The following is a 21,145-nucleotide window of genomic DNA, read 5'->3' as shown; positions in this document are numbered from 1 at the left end:
ATTTTCCCTACTGGATTTTACTTTCAAAGCTAATAATAGTCCATTGTAGAAATCAACTTATTTTGCTGTTTCAGGGATACCAAAGGCCAAGTCACTACATTGCAACCCAAGGTAAGAGTTTGCTAGAGTATCTGCCATACTGTACAATTTCAGTGTCATTTTGGACAGTATCAAGTGTGTGGGGGGTAGTTTGGCGAGAGGGGTGGAGGGTTGCTTGTTTTAGTGTTTGAATTGGTACATTCGAACAGTTTGGTTTATTTTCAGGGCAAACCCCTTCTCTAGTTGCAGTGAATGTGGGGCTCTCCATTGGAGTCATGGATCCTTGTTTTTCGTTTTTGTTTTTTACACCTATATCAACTCGGTAATAGTTACAACCGGCAGAATAATCATGGAAAAAAGATAATTTGCCGCAAAGAAGCAAGGCTTCTGCCTTATCTGAAGTATCTCCCTTGTCATAGCATAAACTCTTATTAGTAATTTGGGACATAATTAATTTAAGGTTATCATTTCTGGAGAATATAATGAAGCATTAACCATTACTGCAGTGAATTTTGCCCCATTAAACTTGAAGAGATTTCTATTTCTTCAGTGCTTAGCTGAACCCATGGAAGACATTTTACAATAGGAGAACCTTGAAAATAATAGCTAACTAAAATCAGAGCCTAGATATTTTAAGTAATTTAGCATCTCGGATTATAATTGTGTAAGCTATATAAAATTAAGTACTATTAAATACTGTTGGTTAAGTTTCATCTCCAAATATAGTTGCACTTAAAGCTGGCTGCAAAATGTTTCCTATAGTCCACTGTAGGTACAAGTAACAAAATAGAGAAGCAGCTGTTTGATCGGCTTAAGAATTGCATAGCAAAGTGTCTGTAAAGATCCATTTGCTTGTCATTTACTCCTGAGGGGAAAACACACAAAAACCCACAGCAACTCTAGCTGTGTTCAAAATGTAAGCATAGATGCTGTTTCCAACTTCTTTGTCACTTAGTTTAGGCCTAATGTACTAGCTAACAATTTTTATTTTATTTAGTGCTGTCTTTCCCTTAGAACAGTGTTTCCCAACCAGTGTGCCTCCAGATGTTTTGGGACTACAACTCCCATCATTCCTGACCACTGGTCTTGCTAGCTAGGGATGATGGGAGTTGTAGTCCCAAAACATCTGGAGGCACACTGGTTGGGAAACACTGCCTTAGAACAGGCATCCCCAAACTGCGGCCCTCCAGATGTTTTGGCCTATAACTCCCATGATCCCTACCTAACAGGACCAGTGGTCAGGGATGATGGGAATTGTAGTCCAAAACATCTGGAGGGCCGCAGTTTGGGGATGCCTGCCTTAGAACATAAAAATAGCCCTACAGAAATGGACCAAAGGCCAGTCTTGTCCAACATCCTATTTCCCACAGTGCTCAATTCAGTGTCTAGAGAAAGCACACATGGAGGACATGGGGGCAATAATCCTTGCCTGCTGCTGCTTCCTAACAGCTAGTGTTCAGTTATACACTGTCTTGAACCTGTCCTGACTAGTAGTCATTGATGGTGTTACCCTACATTAATTTAAGAAGGGGATATAAATTAATTCGAATTAGGATCGAAGCAGGGCTTATTAAGTTAAGGTACTAGACTGAAATTTAAGGGGCCACTGCCAATGAAATTCATCCTACGTGGGAACAAGATGGCTGGATTTTAATTAACTGCATGTTAATTAACATGGACAGACCATGAAGTTCTGTTGTCTGTAATAAAATGACAACAGGAGAGCAGCACAAATAGAGTTTTCAGTAAAGGCTATGATAAGATGACTTTTCATGTGCTAATGAACCCATATTAAAACTACTAATTTTTAGTACTTCAGTGTTTTCTTGCATAATGCCAAGTTGAAGAGTCTTAATGCCTACTTCGTTTTTTGGTTTTGGTTTTTTTTTTAAAAAAAACACCCTAATAATCTGGTTTAAGTGAGATATTTAAGCACTAATCATACATAAGTTATAAATGTGCAGTGGTTCGGGGAGGATTACTGGAGTCCTTCATACCTAAGGAAATAACTGGCAGGTATTTTAGAGATCAGTGGCTTGGTAGTGACTTTACCTTTATTTAAGAGCATTTTCTTTTCAGGTCCAGTCCATGAAACAGTGTACGATTTCTGGAGAATGATATGGCAGGAACAATCTGCGTGTATTGTTATGGTTACAAATTTAGTTGAGGTTGGACGGGTAAGTACTACCTTAGAAAGCTCTGAAACCTTAGAAAACACATGGAACACTGTAAATGTTTTGCTAATGAAAACTGAAGCAGTGCTTTTGGAATAAAGGCATCAGAATTTGAAATGAGAGGTGCCAGAGCAGATTACCATCTCCCTAGATGACAGCCAGGAACCTTACTGAACTTGTTTTCCCTTATTCATATGTGTGTAACATGTGAAAGGGCTTGTGTGCTTAAAATCCAGCACACACATCTCCAATTTATTGATTGATATATGTTGTATATCAATCATGTGATTGATGTGATATATGTTGTACAGTATATCAATCATGTGATTGAGTCACATTATGTGTACACCTATGTGTAAGCACACCAAGGGCCTAGAGATGAGATAAACATATATGGGGCAAGAAACCACAATATCATTTCCCCCCTATGAACTTGTTCAACAAAGCATTAATCAACTATAGCATGTCTTGAAGTGCACAAATGATAAAGTGTTGGATTAATGAAGAAAATTGAGTGTAGCTCCAAGTCCAACACTATCTGACAAGTTTGCTAGAGACTTTGTGATTACAGTGGTACCTCTGGTTAAGAATTTAAATCATTCCGGAGGTCCGTTCTTAACCTGAAACTGTTCTTAATCTGAGGTATCACTTTAGCTAATGGGGCCTCCCGCTGCTGCCGTGTAATTTCTATTCTCATCCTGAAGTAAAGTTCTTAACCCGAGGTACTACTTCCGGGTTAGCGGAGTCTGTAACCTGAAGCGCCTGTAACCCGAAGCATTTGTAACCCAAGGTACCACTGTATATACCAGTGATGGGCAACCTTTTAAGCTTGGTGTGTCAAAATTCGCCAAAAAACCCCAGCATAACTCGGGTGGTGTGTCACTTCGAGAAAAAAAACCCATAATTTCACGATATTTGTAGTTTAAATAACAAAAATGTATAATTGTTTCTCCTTTTAAAAAAAGGAAAAAGGGGAGGGCCGCGTGTCACCGAAAATGGCTATGTGTGTCAGTGCTGACACGCGTGTCATAGGTTCGCCATCACTGGTATATACCGTTGTGCTATACTCTTCTTGAAGGCCCTAAACTGTATTTCAGCCTTTCTCTGCTTATTGTAATGACATACAAATAAAAGATGGGCTTTTGATGGTGTATGTTAGAAAAAACGGAGAAATGGTTCTGAAAACAGGAAAAAATGATTGTGAAAAAATTAAATATGTAGGTAAACACTGTTCCTTTTTTTAAAAAAAAAGGTAACATCTGATGTAGCCAGGGTTAAAGAAGAAGAAGAAGAATGCTCGATTAGAGTAAGGAAGCAATTCTACAGTGGTGCCTCGCTTAACGAATGCCCTGCTTAACGAAATTTCCGCTTAACGAAAGGTTTTTTCTAGCGGAGGTTGCCTCGCTAGATGAATTCATTTTATGAAAAATTTGTCTAGCAAATCGCGGTTTCCCATAGGAATGCATTGAAATTCAATTAATGCGTTCCTATGGGCAAAAAAAAAAATCAAAATTTTTTCAATGCATTCCTATGGGATTCGCTAGACAAATTTTTCATTATAATAAAAGACCCATGGAACAAATTAAATTAATCTAGCAAGGCACCACTGTATCTTCAAAAAGCTGGTGTAAAATGCAAGCAAGTATAATTTAAGCCAGAGTATGGTTGTACCAGATCCAAACCCCATTCAGTTGCAGGACTGCTGCTGCTGCTGCTCTGCTCTTCCTTGCTTAAACCTAGCAGAGGGAAAACAAGTTTGTAAGATAGCCTTTTATACTGAGTTGCAAGGTCAGGTGACTGAGCTAAATAGCTTTAGGACCCAATCTAAATCCTCCCTCTCTGCTCCTACCCCAGGATGAGATTATGCTTGACTCAATTGGGATTGGGGATTTAGCTCCGGTTGAACCAGGCATCAGCCTGCTGAACTGGAAATCTGCTGCATCCTAAGATACTTACTCCAGGGGATCTTGCCATAGGATCAGATCACACCCTAAAACTTGATTTCTTTATTTTTGAAGCATCTTCATTGGCTGTTTCATTCAAGTAATGGCATATATATTATTGTGTTACTAGGTAGAATTAATAACACGTTGAACATGTCCCATTTGTTCGTGCATTTCCCTTCCTTGGTTTGGAGATTTTTCAAAACTTTCCTTGCAGGTTAAATGCTACAAGTATTGGCCTGATGACACTGAAGTGTATGGGGACTTCAAAGTTGCTTGTGTGGAAGTAGAACCGCTTGCTGAATATGTGGTCAGGACATTTACCCTTGAAAGGGTAAGTATATCTAAAACTATTATGTATACAAAATGTTTTGCAAGTTTAGCAAGTGCTGGTGCTATGATCATATATGCCATATGATTGTCCTGCCAATACTTCTGTCCCTTACAATCCCTTATCTACATCCATTAACAACTCACGTGTTGACTTCTTTATTCTCATATGAATGCATTTTGCCTATCTTCTCTTTAAAATATGTCTCAAACTATTTTGCCACTAGGTTACATTATGTTGTTATGTTAAAATTTATTTCTATGCTAACTTTTGGGCAAAACAGGCCCCCAGAGCAGCTCACAAAATGTAATACTTACATAATAGTCCCTATTATGTGGGTGGCATTGTGGTCTAAACCACTGAGCCTCTTGGGCTTGCCGATCAGAAGCAGGGTGAGCTCCCATTGCTCTGTCCTAGCTTCTGCCAACCTAGCAGTTCTAACATATATCAGTACAAGTAGATAAATAAGTACTGCTCTGGCAGGAAGGTAAATAGCATTTCCTTGCGGTCTGGCACTCATCACGGTGCTCCATGCGCCAGTAGCGGTTTAGTCATGCTGGCCACATGACCCGGAAAGCTGTCTGTGGACAAATGCCAGCTCCCTCTGCCTGAAAAGCACCACACCCAATAATTGTCTTTGACTGGACTTAACCATCCAGGGGTCCTTTACCTTTTTTACTTACATAATACTTTGGTTAAACCAAATGTAAGCATTTTGTTATCTAAGCTGCATTCTGGATTTTTTACCCTTATAGTAATGCATAATGAGTTTCATTTGTTGATTCATTCCTTGGCTGCATCCAGCAAGTGAGACCAGAAACTATGACACTTGGCTTAGTGTTGAATCCAAACCAGTGATTGTATTTTGTTTCACCCAGAACAAACCATGATCAAAGGCTTTAAAGTCTGAACTTGATGAACTGTTTGTTTAAACACAAGTTAATAAACAAATCAGAGTCTGAAACTATGGTTTGATCCTAGCTTATTTGAACTAGAGTTCAAAGAAACCCAAACTCCTACAGTTTGGATTTAATGGGGAAATTAGCTTGTTTTAGCAATGGAAGCATATGCTTGTGATCTCCTTGTTGCTGCAACAGAGAAGAGGAAGGGAGGGGGACTGTGGAAGCTTATAATCCTCACTACTTTTTATTTCCATCATCTACACAAGTTGTGTATTATTCATCAGCATTTGTTTTATTTTCACTTTTTATTTTGGAGCATTTGTTTTAATTATCATTCTTTCTTCCATGAAGTATCTTGTAGCTCTGTGATGAGGACAGGTCAGTTACTCTAGTGTAAAGCTTCATGCATTTCTAATGCAGTCTTGCCATTTATGTACTATTTCAGTTAAGTCTTTAACTCCCTAGGGCTGCTTTCCTTAAGAACAGTTTTGCACTGTCGTCTTTACTTCCAGGCTAGCACATGTGCTTCATGCTTAGCTTCTTGGGAAAGCCTTTCCATATGCTGTTGTAATTTTATAATACATGCAACATTGGCTCTGTAAATGTACAATTTTCAAGATATGGTGAGAAAATAGTGCCGCATTCAATATTATATTGAGTTTATGAAGGAAGCTGATAAAGATCAACTGACAGATTATATTTATAGTCGCACATAAATTCAATTGTAAAAGTCCCATTTTAAGCAACAGTTGTCACATTTTTGGCTTAGAATACTAACAAAAATGTTTATTGATTCTGGTAGATGTTGTGCTTGTCTCAAAATTCAATATTTTGATTTGAATGTCTTCCCTGCTCCCTAATCCATCAGACGAACAAAAAATATTGTCTGCTTTTTGTTTTTCGATTTCGACAGAGAGGTTACAATGAAATCCGTGAAGTTAAACAGTTCCACTTTACTGGCTGGCCAGATCACGGAGTCCCTTACAATGCAACAGGCCTTCTTTCATTTATACGCCGTGTTAAACTCTCCAATCCTCCTAGTGCCGGGCCTATTGTTGTGCATTGCAGGTGTGTAGAGAAGAGGTAGATGCACTTTCTATAACTTCTCAATGTGTGCATGAACTGTAGTCTCCTGTGAAGTTGTCTTAGTGTGACACTGTGTGATTCAGTCTTTGTTTACTTTTCTCAACTTGGTTTATTCTTTCTCAACTGTCACTTTAATAGACGTAGCTTGATGATACTGTCGCCCAACATCCAGGCTTCCTAATTTGTCATACTCAGTCAGTGTCTATTATATGTGTTCTAAACTTTTCAGCTACATTGAGGTATGAATGAGGTTTGGATATATGAAAATCTTTTTTTTCTGTTGACTATCTCAACTTCTTCTGAAAATGCAAGTGAATGAACCCACACAAGAACACATCAGTATTGCCCAACTTTAATATTATCATTATTATGTCCAGTTTATAACTAATTGCTGTTATTACTACTACAACTACCACAAAAAGGGGTTCTTAGAATAGAATGTGGGCTATATAATGACTAGGATTTTTAATTTGTTAGGGGGAGTTGTGATTTTAAGTGCAGAAATACTCTCTAAACCATTTTCTGAATCGTTCCAGTGCTGGAGCTGGAAGAACTGGCTGTTACATTGTCATTGACATAATGCTAGACATGGCAGAAAGAGAAGGCGTTGTGGACATCTACAATTGTGTCAAAGCATTACGCTCACGCCGCATCAATATGGTACAGACTGAGGTACGGTGCTTCTCCGCTCTTAATAATGGGGGTCCCAGTTCCCTTCTTGGATGCGTTTTGCCTGGGTGTCCTAACACAGAGTCTTGCTTCTATCAGGACCCTCCACTAAGCAAGAATGAGCAACTGGTGCAGGCCAGAGTACTAATGGGGAGGTGGGCATGAAAGAGGTTTTAAATATTATAGAGCTGAACCAAAATGGTTTGTGTGTATATCCCTGCTGATAGTTATTGGCAGGTGGAAATGTTCAGAGCATCTATCCAGAGCTATGTATTTTTAATGCTGTTTCCAGTAACAAGGAAATTTGGTCAGCTGGCAGAAACATAAAAATGGAAACACACACACACACACACACACCATTAAATCTCTGGCTTCAGCAAAATACTGATGCCTTTGCTATTTCTAGATTTAAAAAATTGCCATTCTCAGGAAATCGCCCTGATTAAGTGAATCCTAGTTAAGGAATGGACTATACTTAAGGCGCTTAAGCAGTATAAAAAATGGATTGAGTTAAGCTTCCTTGAATAAGATTCCTAGTGAGAAGGTATCTAAAAGACAGATTTTGTGACTTTAAAAAAAATATTGCTAGACTATTCTTCTGTTCCTTCTTTGGCAGGAGCAGTATATCTTTATTCATGATGCAATTTTGGAAGCCTGCTTATGTGGTGAAACTGCCATCCCGGTCTGTGAATTCAAAGCTGCATATTTTGATATGATTAGAATAGACTCTCAGACAAACTCTTCACATCTCAAAGATGAATTTCAGGTATTTTCAGTTGCTGGTAGCAGCATTTCTTTTTTGCTTCTAGTTATATATTTTCTCTCAGTTTGTATATCAGATTCCCAACCTTTGGCCACCTCCTTGCATTGAGCCTAATGTATAGCCTAGTTCTTTCATTATGTGCTTTACAAAGTCATCTATAAATGTGGAGTACAACTGTCTGATTGTAATTGCCACGGGCTGCCAATTTGTTTGAACAGCAGTGACCTTCGGCCTGCCAGGGGTGATTCTGCATTTTAAATAGGTGCGGAACACTCTGCATGGATCTCACACAATGCTTTCTTTTCTTCGTTTTGGGTGGAATGCAGATAATTCACTTTCACTCTCTGTCATGGCTGAAATGCATTACAACTCAAGGAAGGCAAGCCCTTTGCTTATCTCATAGCAGTCCCACCTAGCAATGCTATTTGGTGCCCAAATCTATTCACGAATCTGTTCTGGTGTGGGGTGAGCTATGTTGTACCAAAGATTTCCTCTGCCCTCTAGACCCTGAATTCAGTGACTCCTCGGCTGCAAGCTGAAGACTGCAGCATAGCATGCCTGCCAAGGAATCATGACAAGAACCGCTTTATGGATACGCTGCCACCTGACAGATGCCTGCCTTTCTTAATTACTATTGATGGAGAGAGCAGCAACTACATCAATGCTGCCCTTATGGACGTAAGAACTGTTTCCTTTGTCTATGTAACATGCCTTGAAATGAGGTGTCGTAAAGTTGAAAATAATACTTGATACTTAAAGCTAGTTAAAAGAAATATTGCTAGTTAAATAAATATTGTTGGCTTTCTTGCGGTGTTTGGTAAAATGGGTTGCACAGTGGTGGTTCTCTTGACTTTCCAATCCGAGTTTTCCATGCTTTCAGTAGCTTGTTGAAATTGAAAATTCACGAAAGAAAACTCTAGAAGGAATTTCATGATTTGTATGTTAATTTGCAGCCAGTTCTAGCAATTTGTCTTTTACTAATGAGTGCAGTCCCAGGAGAAATAATGGATTAGCAAACAGAACAGTGGAGAAATAATATTCAGTTCAACATACTGCATAGCTGCCACCATCTGTACATGCAAATTTTAGTTTCTTTGTATGCCAATACATGTGTCCAATGGGGAAGGTTCATAGTGCCATGGTAGAGCATATATTTTGCATGAAAATGCTTCCAGGTTCAATTACCAGATAAGGCTCACACTCCTGTCAGAAGCCCTGGAGAATCACTGCCAGACATTGTAGACCAGGCACCCCCAAACTGCGGCCCTCCAGATGTTTTGGCCTACAATTCCCATGATCCCTAGCTAACAGGACCAGTGGTTGGGGAAGATGGGAATTGTAGTCCAAAACATCTGGAGGGCCGAAGTTTGGGGGTGTCTGTTTAAAGCCTTTCTCTAGTTATATATAAATACAATAGAATGTCTAAATAAGTTTCCTAATTTGGGAGATTTTTATATAAAACTTACATTAATTATAATGAATAACAAAGAGAGAAAGGGAGTTTATGTTACAAACTCTGGCTGTATTTACAACCTTAGCTTCCTTCTACAAAGAGCCCAAGGCATTGTTTTGTTGTACTGTAGGTAGTTTCATGGATGTCTTAACAAATTCCCCCTTAACCTAAACTACCTGTGGGGCTCAGAGCCAAAGGGGCTCAGAACCAAAGGTTACTATGTGCACTTTCTTGGAAATTAATTCTAATGAAATAAGTAAAGGCTGTCTTTCAAGAAAATATATTGAGGTTTGTGCTGTGTTTTATCTTGTTTTCATATATAATGTTGCACATGCTCTATGTGCTGGGGAGTGGCATGATTGTTTCTGATTGCAATTCCTCTTTCGTTTACTACTTTTCTTTTAATGCAGAGCTACAGACAACCTGCTGCTTTCATTGTCACACAGCACCCTCTACCAAACACTGTGAAAGATTTTTGGCGATTAGTATACGACTATGGCTGTACCTCTCTTGTGATGTTAAATGAAGTTGATTTATCACAGGTAAGTTCTTAATGGTAATGGATGTACAATGTCAGTGAGACATTGTAAACCACTGATCCCCAAACTGGAACGCTCCAATGTTTTGGACGGCAGGGTCCATAATCTATGCCAGTCTTGGTGGGGCTGATGTGACTTGGAATCCAACAACATCTGCAGGGCAGTATATTGAGGAAGGGTGATCTAGAAGAAGATGTAATCAGGTGGTAAAATCTTCCTGGAATGTACCACTTTATACTAGGGGAATGAGGCCTGTATGTACTCTACAATTCTAGATCCACTTATAATCATAGAATACAACACACATCAAAGTAACTAGCACTGCAGACTAATACTAGTCACTTAAATAAATCTTTCTAACCCCAAACAGCCACTGGTGGCAGCTAATAGTGTTTCTAACTGTATTGATCTACACCTTCCTCCCCAATGGGTACCATGTTAACCAAATATGGGGAACTCTTGGCTCCTTCAGCAAGGTCTGAGGTAATTACACTGTCTCATCCCGCAAAGATGGAGCAATACAGTAATGTCTGTCTTGCAGTTGTGCAATTATCAAGCATTGATTGCTTGACACAAAATACATGTGCAATGCTAGCTATAATTTAATTTTACCTATTAAATATCATGCAGGGCTGTCCACAGTATTGGCCAGAGGAAGGATTGCTGAGATATGGCCCCATCCAGGTGGAATGCATGTCTTGCTCAATGGATTGTGATGTAATAAACAGAATTTTCAGGATATGCAATTTAACAAGGGTAAGTAATATGTTAATGGTTTATGTTTATTCACTAAGTAATACTGTACATGTTTAAAAAAACACACACAACTAGCTATGGGTTTTCAAAATAGTCTTCATTTGCACCATGGTGCAATTAAATTGCACTGTAATATACACTAAAGGCATCATGGATTATTATTTTTAGGTTTACCAATGGTAAATAACAATTAATGAATGTGAACGGTAAAGTGGTGCATTTTACTAAACAAAGTGGTGCAAACAAATATTTCATTTATTTCATGATGAGCATTTTTAAAGTTCTCAGATTCTTTCCAAACCACCATTTTTCTAATCCAGATTGTTTTCACATCCTTCTGTTTATTTTATTTTTATGTCATCTCCCCTCCATGGGAAATATATATTTATTGTAGTCACACAAATCAGTAGATAACTTTGCTAAACTCATGATTATTACCTAGACATATGGGGGATTGTAGAGTTTAGCATATATCTTTGATGCTGAAAATATGGGTCATTCTAACATGCCTATGTGGGGATCAACAGCTTCTCTAGGTAATACTATTTAATTTGGTTTCTATTGACCTTTGGTTGCATTCAAAGGTGCCTTGTGTGAGCAATTTACTCATTGAAGCGGTCCCACAAATTGTGGTGATTTGCCCCTCCTGCTACAGCTCAGGACCTAGTGCAAGTTCAGCCAAATCAATTAGAATGCTGACATACTGTCTCACTTCAGAAAGGATATTGTAGAGTTGGAAAACGTTCAGAAAAAGGCAGCCAAAATGATCAAGGGGCTGGAGCAACTCCCTTATAAGGAAAGGTTACAACATTTGGGGCTTTTTAGTTCAGAGAAAATGCAAGGAAGAAATGATGTGAATGAAGCTGAATAAATATACGGTGGGCAAAAGAAAGTATGTACGTCTTTACATACTGCATAGCTACACCATGGTATTTGCTCCCAAATGTTGACTGAATGGCTTTAAAAGAGAATTCAACCAATTTATGGGAGATAATATGGTCACTGGCTACAAGTCACAATGGCCATGTTGTACCTCCACTGTTGGATGCATTGCCTCGCAATACCAGTTGCGAGTAATCTTAGGTGGGAAGAGTACTGTTGCACTCAGCTTTTAGTTGTGGACTTTCCATGGACATGTAGCTGCTGTGAGAACAGAATGCTGGCTAGGTGGGCCTTTGGTCAGATCCAGAAAATTAGGGGGGGGGACACATCTTAAGTTCTGAGCCATGCAGGAACTCATGCTTTGTACCTAGCGCACCACCTAAAATTTATTTCCAGCTTTCCTAATACAAAGGCTTTTATTTACTTCTTTTCTGTGGGAGAAGTTTATGCCAAATGAAATAGGGATTTGGTTAGTGCTACCAACTGAAAATATAAATGCCAGCAGTTATTTGGTTCTAAGAATGAGTAATCGTGCTTCTCTGGCCTGTGGCCTTGGTGCAACTTGAGTATTTTTTCACCCAATGTGGCCTCACCTAGTTAAGTTTCCACAAACACTTCCCCCAATGTCATCTTAACACCCTACAACATCCTTTTCCCGGTTGTGTTTTTGTTTTGTTTTACACCCAGCCTGATTAAAACTGTAGATGCTTGCTTACCTTGAAGCTTTTAAACTGGTCTTAATAAAGCTATTGCTCTGCTGAAGCTTTTGGATTTTCTATAATGGTTACTTGTGATTGTTGTTGTTGTTTATTCTCCTCAGCCTCAGGAAGGCTATCTGATGGTACAGCAGTTCCAGTATTTGGGATGGGCATCTCACAGGGATGTGCCAGGCTCCAAACGGTCGTTCCTGAAGTTAATTCTTCAGGTTGAAAAGTGGCAAGAAGAATGTGAAGAAGGAGAAGGCAGAACTATAATTCATTGCCTGTAAGTGTGATATATAGCATTTTCACCCTTAAATCTAATTATCTCCATGCTGTGAACTGGCTTCCATACCTTGAATATTCTAGCATGACTCGCTAGAGCAAGGATAGACTCCTCTATTATTTTCCAAATCAAATTTTCTATTTAATGCAATCTTTTTCAAAGGTTATCCTAGAGTTCAGTGATTGCCATGGATCTGCAACTTAAAAGGGTTAGAAGTACATACGTGAGGTTTCAAATGCTCCATCTGTGCAAGCATATCAGTTTGCCGGATTGAATTATCTCCTCCTCCTGTGCAGCTCTGGGGGTTCTCCTGACCAAGCCAATTTCAGGACAGAGGGGAGAAAGCCCTGTTGCATGAGCAGAAACCCTTGAGCAGGGCTTGCAATGATTTTTTTTTGGGGGGGGGGGTTGTTAGGTAAACCCCACCCAATAAAAATCAGTGAATGTCACTAAGTGGATTCCTAGCCATGTCTATTTAGGAGTAAAGGCTAGTGTATTCATTGAGGCCTACTCCCAGTTGTTGCAGTTGTAACTTTATAACTAAGTCGGATACAACCGTTCAAACCATTCTTTCTTTCTTTTTTCTGCTCAGGAATGGTGGTGGACGAAGTGGAGTGTTCTGTGCCATAGGCATAGTAGTGGAAATGCTTAAAAGGCAAAATGTCATCGATGTTTTCCATGCAGTAAAAACTTTGCGGAACAGTAAGCCAAACATGGTAGAAACACCGGTAAGTTTGTCTATCTGGAATGTTACTTTATGTAGACAGACAAAAATAATATTTTTAAAAAAGTATTGCCAAACAGCGTCTCATAGATAGAAATGTTCTCTGTGGTTACAGAGAAAAAACAACTGGGACTATAAAAACTCAGTTGCATCCTGTATTGAGCAAGGGGGTCAGACAAAAAACTCTCCAAATTCCTTTCCCTCCTTTATCAGAAACCTGTTTGTGATACATTCACACCCAAGCATAACCCCCCATTTCCCCCCATTTACTGAATGCCTGTGGAAATGCAATGCATTTTATCACCTCTAAAGGATGTCTCGCTTTGGGAAATCTCTGTTAAGCTTGTGGTTACACCTTACTCATTGAAACGCCTCAAAGTTCACTTCCTGTGTGATTTGGTATACAGTGTCAGGAAGCTATCGCAATCTATAATCTACAGATGACACGGTACCTTGGGAGAGAAGAAGAGAGAAGGTAGCTCTAAGGCAACCCACAGGCCTAGTTTCAAAAGCCATCTGGCAGGAGTAATCTGTTCCTGCTGAATCAACAAAGATAAATGGATTGAGAGAAAGAAAGAGAGAAAAGGGATAGTGGCCCCCGCCATCACTGGCTTCAAGCCTACCCTCATTTGTTATGAGGACCTTGATTTAATACCTCTGAGGGCTCTCAACAGAAAGGAGGCTGTCCAGACTCTACAGTAAGACAACAGGCCAGTCCATAGAGCCAACACCATGCCTTCCAGATGTTGGCGGATTTATCTCCCTTCAGCCCTGACAGTTGGCCATGCTTGCTGGAGCTCATGGGAGTTGGAGCTTAACAGCATCTGGAGAGCATCATTCTGGCTACTCCTGCTATAGAGAACACAGAGGCACAAGTCACTTGCTTACCACCATTACCCATGCTCTCATATAGCTGGTTGAGGTTAGAAGGCCCAGGCTGGAATTCTGTATTTACAGGAAATACAGTTGCCCTATGGCCTGAGCATTTCTGGAACTTTTCACTTCTTCCGGAAGTCCGTTGTAGGGAGCTAAAAGTCGCTCTTACCCTTCATGTTAGCTCACCCCATGATCTATGCCTTCTAGTCAACCCACAAGAGACACACTCAGAATCACACACACAGATATGCATACATACAGTATATTCATATACAAAGCACACACACACCTAGACCCAAAGCAAATAAAACAGACTAAAGAACCAGGCTACCCCACAAAAAAAACAGTAAGGTAAGCATAGCCCCATCTAAAAAAAAAACAGAAAAAGAAGCCAAACTCACCTCAATCTGTTTGCTTCCTTTTAAACGGAAGCGGCAGGTGACCTTGACAGCCCTATTCTGATGCTTTGGGGGAAGGGAGAGAAAGGATGATGGAATCTTCTAAAGGCAGGTGGCGAACATTTTGTGTGAAGGTTCTGTTCATGGCCCCCCATGCACATCAGCAGAGCGCCTCCCACCCCTGTTCTGCCTTCTTCCGGGTCCAAAAGGACCTGTGTGTCAGCGATCACACGTCAATTGGACACACTTAAAATGGTCACCACCTGTAGTAAAACAGAAATAGCTATTAGTATATTTGGTAGTGGGTGGGTTTTTTTCTTTTCTTTTCCCAAAGTGTAAGAAGGCAAAAAGGAGTAGAAGGTGCAGGGAACGTCTATGGGAAGGGTAGGAGCCAATGAGAGCATGAAGCTGTGTCAGATACAGCAAACTAAAAGCAGGGACATAAGACAACAACAATTTCCATTCTGACCTATCTTGACCACAGTCTCAATTCAACTGCAGTTTGGTTTGCATCAAATACTACGTTCTCTCGCTGTCTGCTTCTGTCTTCATCAGAATTCCCCCAACATCCCTAACTAAAGGTAGTAAAGACTGGGGGGTGGGGGAGACAGAAGGTAGAGGAAAATGACTTTCCCCCCCCTCCCTTGACGTCCAATTACTTGCAGGTCCAATCACTTCAGAACATACACAGTGTAATGTAATCAATAAGCTTCTTGCCTAGAATTTCACAGGTTACTGTTTAATCTTTAGCACAGAAAAGGGGGGAAATACTTATATTTCATTGCAATCTTACTCTATAGTTGCATGTTTTCAGTGTCCCTGTATTATGTAGGTGAACCATCTTGAACACAGCAGCTGTTCAAGCTAGGTGAGGATACAAGCCAAGAAAACCCATGTAGCTTTGTTACCTGCCCTACATTTAGCAAGATGATCAGATAACCAAAAAGAACCGGGGGGGGGGGGGGAATAAACCTTTCAGAAAGCTTTCCCCACTTCCTGCTTACAATGTTAAGTTTCTAGTCTTAGGGCTGGGGAGGGGGCAGTGGGAGTGCGAGGGGAATTTCTCTGTCTCTCCCTTTGAGAATGTAGAAAGTCTTAGTGAGGATCTGAATTTCTTTTCTCCCTGAGAGTGGACCTTGGAGCAAAACACGTATCTCAGAATGCATAACTTTGTAGAGTCCAGCTGCAAACTCTTGCTGTACATCTCTACTTACCAACACATTGAAATTGAAATTCTTAGATATTTGACCTTACAGAGCTCCCTGTCACAACAGGGAAAGCTGGACTTGGGTTATTTTCAGTTTAGCAGCACAGAAGAGTGGTCTCTTGCTGTAGTATTAAGACACTGATGTTTGTTAATGGCTGGATGCTGTTTGACTTTGTGAAATGAATGTTGTCCAAGATGAAGCGGTAAAGCTCTTCAAACTCATTTATGAAAACTGTTTTCTATCTAGTGTAATAGCTGAAAGAATCACAGGGATGCAACCCATTAGTCACAAAGAGATTCCTAGACCATCTTGCTTTAAGATGCATCTCAAGCTATAGCAGCAACACATACACCTAAGCATTGCAAAAAAAAAAAATCATATCAATGTAAGGTCTTGATTACTGTCAAAGCAAATCATGCCGTTTTAAGGAATGTCACTTCTTATCTCATTTTATTTTTTTATGCATGATCTGACTGACTCTTTGCATTTCCCCCCTTAGGAGCAATATCGTTTCTGCTACGACGTTGCACTTGAGTACCTCGAATCATCTTAGTGAGAAAAGGGTGGATGCAATCAAGTGAACCAAATAATATGGAATTTAATAAACTGTTTTGGCATCAGCTGTTGAACCTGTGAAGAAAGATTTTAGTGAAGAGGGAGACTTAATTTTTAAATGCAAAAAGTATTTTTCTTAATAAATGGTGTATCTTAATTATATATAAATATACATATATATATATAAAGAACTGTTTCTATGCCTGTACACAGTATGAACATATAGTGCCACAAAACTAAAGAAGAGCAGAGACAGAGCTCGTCTGCTGTTCGAGGTAGGATTTTTCCAGTGTTTGTATATTCAGTTGTTTCTCGGTTACATTAGAACCACCATCTGTTGCATGTATCTATTCTAGTCAACATTTTATTTCCCTTTCGTTCTTAATTTTATAAACTGTTAAAAGTAAAACAAAACTGTGCAGATTGATAGTCTCTATAGGTTTCATGTGTTGCAAGAAAAATATATAGAGAGATATATATGTATGATAACTGGCTTATTTTGTTTTAATGTGCAATGACAGCCTGATCAAAGTTCTTTATAAAGAAATCTAAACATAAGCCAAAGACTCAAGTGTAAATATGTTGATATGGAGGGGGGGGGGAAGCACATTGTATTTATTGTTTACTGACATTCCTTTTATGATGGCTGAACAAAACCATTCTTTCTCAAAATGCTTTTTTTTGTGTGCTGAAATCAACTGTAAGCAATTTTTTTGTAGCTTATTTTTTGTATGTTTCTGTGAAAGTAGACAAAGAGAGAGACTTTTAATAGGTAGACCAGAAAACACTGGTATGGTGATTTGTTGTTGTTGCTGTATACACACTTATGAATGAATGAATCCATCAAATGACTTTGTTGGAAAAGGTCTAAATTAAAAGTTCTCTAAACATGTATAGTACCACCCCAGTCTAATAATCTGAATCAAATGTCAACTGCACACATATGGCCTTGCTTATGACTTGAACAATGGTGGACATAATTCAATTAATTTTTTTAAAGGAACAAATAGGTTAGTAATAAATGTGTGAAATGCAGAGCAAGAAGAAAGGAATGCTTGGTTTGAAAAACAAACCACATTTCTTTCCCTGTTGACAGCCTGGAGGCATCCCAGTCAGCCATGCAACGCAGAAGTGCTTCAATCTAAATTCCTTCAATCTAAAATCCGTAATTTATCAGAAGGGGGATTTTGGTGAAATTCTAATGGATTTGGGTGTGTTTTGTTCTAATTACCTGTTTGTGACCATCCTTTCTTTCATTCTGCAAATCGTCTTTCCAGTGGTTTGCATTCTACTGCCTTCTTGGGGGACTGAGTTTACTGAAAATCTCACAATGTCTTCAAATCTGCTTTCTTATAAGCACAGAAAGATGGGGGGCTCTCCACTGTGTGCCTGACTGCTGTTGATCCCCTCCCCAAATTATTTTTACTATACTTTTTATGATTTGTTTTAATATTTTAAAATTGCAAAGCGTTTGGGTGCTTCGGCAGAAGGCTGGTATATAAATGCAATAAAGAAACAGTAAATGAATGATTTCTTTTAAACACAAAATTAACAAGTTCACTGACCTCAGGCATTCAGCTAGCTTCCCAACTTCCTGTTCTTCAATTAAAGCTCAGGGGAAGAGGTCATCAGATTTTTTTCAAAAAAGGAAGTAATGGCAGCCTGGAAAACCACAGAACACTGAAGCAATGTATAATGGACGCAGATGGGAGCCTGTTTTGCAGAAGAAGAAGAAAAATTCAAGAAATTGAAATGCTTTTTCCACACAGCACTATCCCCCACAAATAACTATAGCGGTATTATGAAATGTTTATTACAGGCAATATACAACTCATTTGCGAAAAGACTGGCTGCAGTAAAAACTTTCAGAACACCTTCAGCTGTGCATGCATTTTATCTCCACTGGTTGTCTAGGATTGTGTTGATAGAAGCTTTGTGTTGTGACAAAGCCAAAATGGATTGAATCAATTCAAGATTAGGTTGTAGTCTTGGTATGCAAACTATCCATGTTTTTACTTTTATCTTCCTATATGCACATTCTTAAGCCTGGACGTATTTTCCTAACAAAAATCATTCCTGTTTCTTGTTGATTTTTTTTATCAAGAGTAAATTACAAGGTGCTTATAAATACTCATGTAAAGAAAGAGTGAATTAAAGAAGTTTTATAAAATGCTGAGTTCATATTATTTCCTGTTTTGACTGCACTAATCATTTTATTTGAAAGTACTGTGTAGCAAAATTGCAACCATTTTTATTCAAGGTTAATTAATTCAGAATAACAAAATTATCTTAGTAGTGGTGAAACTGGTTGTAAAACTGTGGTGGAAATGTGTTAAAAGGTTGTCCCTGTTTGTAAAGCTACCCTAAACATACATTTATCTTGGCCCTAACATTGCCTTCCTTTTCTCCTTTGCATCAGATATAAAACAGAAAGCACTTAAGATTTGAAAATATATTATTTCATATCCACTAAACTCATTCTTGTTTGTCCATAAAGTTGCATGTTTGCCCAAACTAGAGTAATGTTCTAGTAATGTTCTGGTTACAGGTAGGTAGCCGTGTTGGTCTGCCATAGTCAAAACAAAAAATTTTTTCCTTCCAGTAGCACCTTAGAGACCAACTAAGTTTGTTATTGGTATGAGCTTTCTGTGCATCCACACTTCTTCAGATACTTCTTCAGAAAGCTCATACCAATAACAAACTTAGTTGGTCTCTAAGGTGCTACTGGAAGGATTTTTTTTTTTTTAGAGTAATGTTCATAACTTTCAATAACTGGACTATGGTGCAAAAAAATACATGTGTACCCTTTCCACCTCCATTTTAATAGCGTACATCTTGAGATGGTTCAATATTATCCAATCCTAAAAGTTTCCACATTTATTCGACAAGCAAAAAACAAGCCAACAGCGCAGTAATAAGCAAGTAACAATGGCAACCCTCCTGAAAATGTAATTACTTTACAGAAACATACCGTACATTTTAATTAATTTTGGTTGTTCCAGATGGTCTAGAAAATATAGCAATTCATCTTTAGTAAAATATTACGTACTTCATAGTATCATATTCCTTAGTATATAGCCAGTGCTTGATCATAATAAGCACTGTCAGGTGGGACGTTACAAAATCTATAAGGATACAGTTTATATCACTTTTTTTTTTACTGCCATTATCAGAAGCTCATTTATCAAACAGATAAAAATGTCAACAGAGTCTAGCATAATGTCCCTACCATACATGTCCAAGTGTTGATCCTACCAGTTTGCCTGTCCACTGGTTACTGCCTTTGACATATCCATTTTTTATATTCCTTCACACAACTTATACTTTATGATCCTTACTGAAATCATTGCACATTGGGGGCTGGGGTGCAAGAGTGATTGTTTCCCATTGTGTATTTTCAAACATTGCAGTGGTTCATTTTTAGGCACATCCAACTGAAGGACCACTGTGCACATTTGCATCGCCACACCCCAGAAGTGGCCGGATAAGGGGGGGCTTACACATGCTCCACCGATGCACATGAGGGTCAGAAATGTAACCCCACACAAAAAACTGCCATTGACTGTAGGCCTACCAAAAGCAATGGACCTAAGTAACTTGATATCAGTGGGTGTATTCAAAGTAGGACTAGCACTTGATATTAAAGCAAGCCACAGTCCTTTGATTTATAATGCAGTATTTATCACCTCTTGGAAGGAGGGGGGCAGACAGCAAAGATTTACCGTCTTTTGAGAAAGATGGCAAGGCAAATTGGAAAACACTTTTTCCTTCTTGGAGAGGAGGAACCTTCTAGTTTTGGGCTCTGTCTTCTAGAGAACAGCGGGTAGCTCTACTGCTCCTGAGCTACTGCTTGGAAGTAGCTTACACTTATATACATGCTTCCAGCCATTACTGTGTGTTCATATACTGTAGTGCATGGTTTCTTAGAGAAATAAATTTAAATTAAAGTCCTGTTTTAAAAGGAATAATGATGAATGCTGAAAGAAGCTTGCCTTCTCGTCCCCGCCAGTCTTGAAAGAAGGTTTAATTCTTTCATAGTATAATGGAGAATAAAGGAGCCAAAAACTTGAGTGAATGTTAATTCTGCTGCTAACCGTGAGTTAAAGCCCTGTTTCCTACTGCTGCAAGGCAGACAAAAGAAACATGCTTGTTGTAGTCTCCCTCTATCAAATACTGATGATATTTGCTTAGAAATAGATGGGGTAAATGCTCTACTCACTCTTACCTTGGCTGAACTGCACTATTTTCTGATACATTACAATCAGCAACAACAGTCTCCTAGTGCCACACAAGGGACTAGCATCTCTTTTCTATGCAATACTGAGGTTGTGCTTCAATTGGCAGGGAGGAATATAGAAACCTGCCATCACTGCTGGCTCCCTTACATGCTTGAAAGGCATTTAAAACCATACATTAAAATTTGGTGTCACCATCATATTTAGACAGAAAAATACCATTCAAAACCGGTAAGAGAGAAGAAAGTAGGTGCTCCTTCCAAAATCTACAGTTCTATGATTCTATTACTCTCCCAAATCATTAGGATGCTATGGTGATCTTATTTTCTAATCAACTTTTTTATTTATTTAAAATGATTCATGGAGGCCTCACCTAGAGATTACATGGTAATCTCCATCCAGACAGAGCTGTAACTGAGTCACAAGCCAAACCTAATAGAAGACACACTGTGTGACAGAATCATCCAGTGACATGGAATAAGGAGTATTCATATGCTAGGAACCTGGTCTTTTAAGGCAGGGGCTCCACAGGCCAGATCGTTATCAGGATCTACAGCCCAAATCTGACAGGTGAGCAGGACTTGAAAGGGAACTGGAGGGAGGCTTGCAATGCCTTAGCACAGGGGTC

The 21,145-nt window shown here is 39.1% G+C and overlaps 1 protein-coding gene across 6 annotated transcripts in view; it reads left to right on the top strand.

Annotated features, from left to right (window-relative positions):
• The window catches only part of PTPRK (protein tyrosine phosphatase receptor type K), a 341,441-nt gene extending 322,608 nt beyond the window's left edge, over window positions 1–18,833 (top strand). For 2 of the 6 annotated variants that reach the window (XM_035109042.2, XM_035109041.2), the window contains exons 20-31: window positions 75–111; window positions 2,119–2,216; window positions 4,374–4,490; window positions 6,303–6,472; window positions 7,012–7,147; window positions 7,761–7,910; window positions 8,412–8,585; window positions 9,771–9,902; window positions 10,530–10,655; window positions 12,358–12,521; window positions 13,114–13,249; window positions 16,227–18,833. In XM_035109042.2, the coding sequence (XP_034964933.2) occupies window positions 75–111; window positions 2,119–2,216; window positions 4,374–4,490; window positions 6,303–6,472; window positions 7,012–7,147; window positions 7,761–7,910; window positions 8,412–8,585; window positions 9,771–9,902; window positions 10,530–10,655; window positions 12,358–12,521; window positions 13,114–13,249; window positions 16,227–16,280 (1,494 nt within the window). In that variant the 3' untranslated portion in view covers window positions 16,281–18,833. The remainder of the gene's footprint in view (window positions 1–74; window positions 112–2,118; window positions 2,217–4,373; window positions 4,491–6,302; window positions 6,473–7,011; window positions 7,148–7,760; window positions 7,911–8,411; window positions 8,586–9,770; window positions 9,903–10,529; window positions 10,656–12,357; window positions 12,522–13,113; window positions 13,250–16,226) is intronic. The other 4 variants (XM_035109048.2, XM_035109047.2, XM_035109045.2 and 1 more) reach the window with 3 other exon arrangements.
• Window positions 18,834–21,145: the final 2,312 nt, after the last annotated feature.

This window comes from Zootoca vivipara, chromosome 3 (genome assembly GCF_963506605.1).
Source record: "Zootoca vivipara chromosome 3, rZooViv1.1, whole genome shotgun sequence".
NCBI classification, from domain to species: Eukaryota; Metazoa; Chordata; class Lepidosauria; order Squamata; family Lacertidae; genus Zootoca; species Zootoca vivipara.
This window is presented reverse-complemented; position numbering and strand designations above follow the sequence as displayed.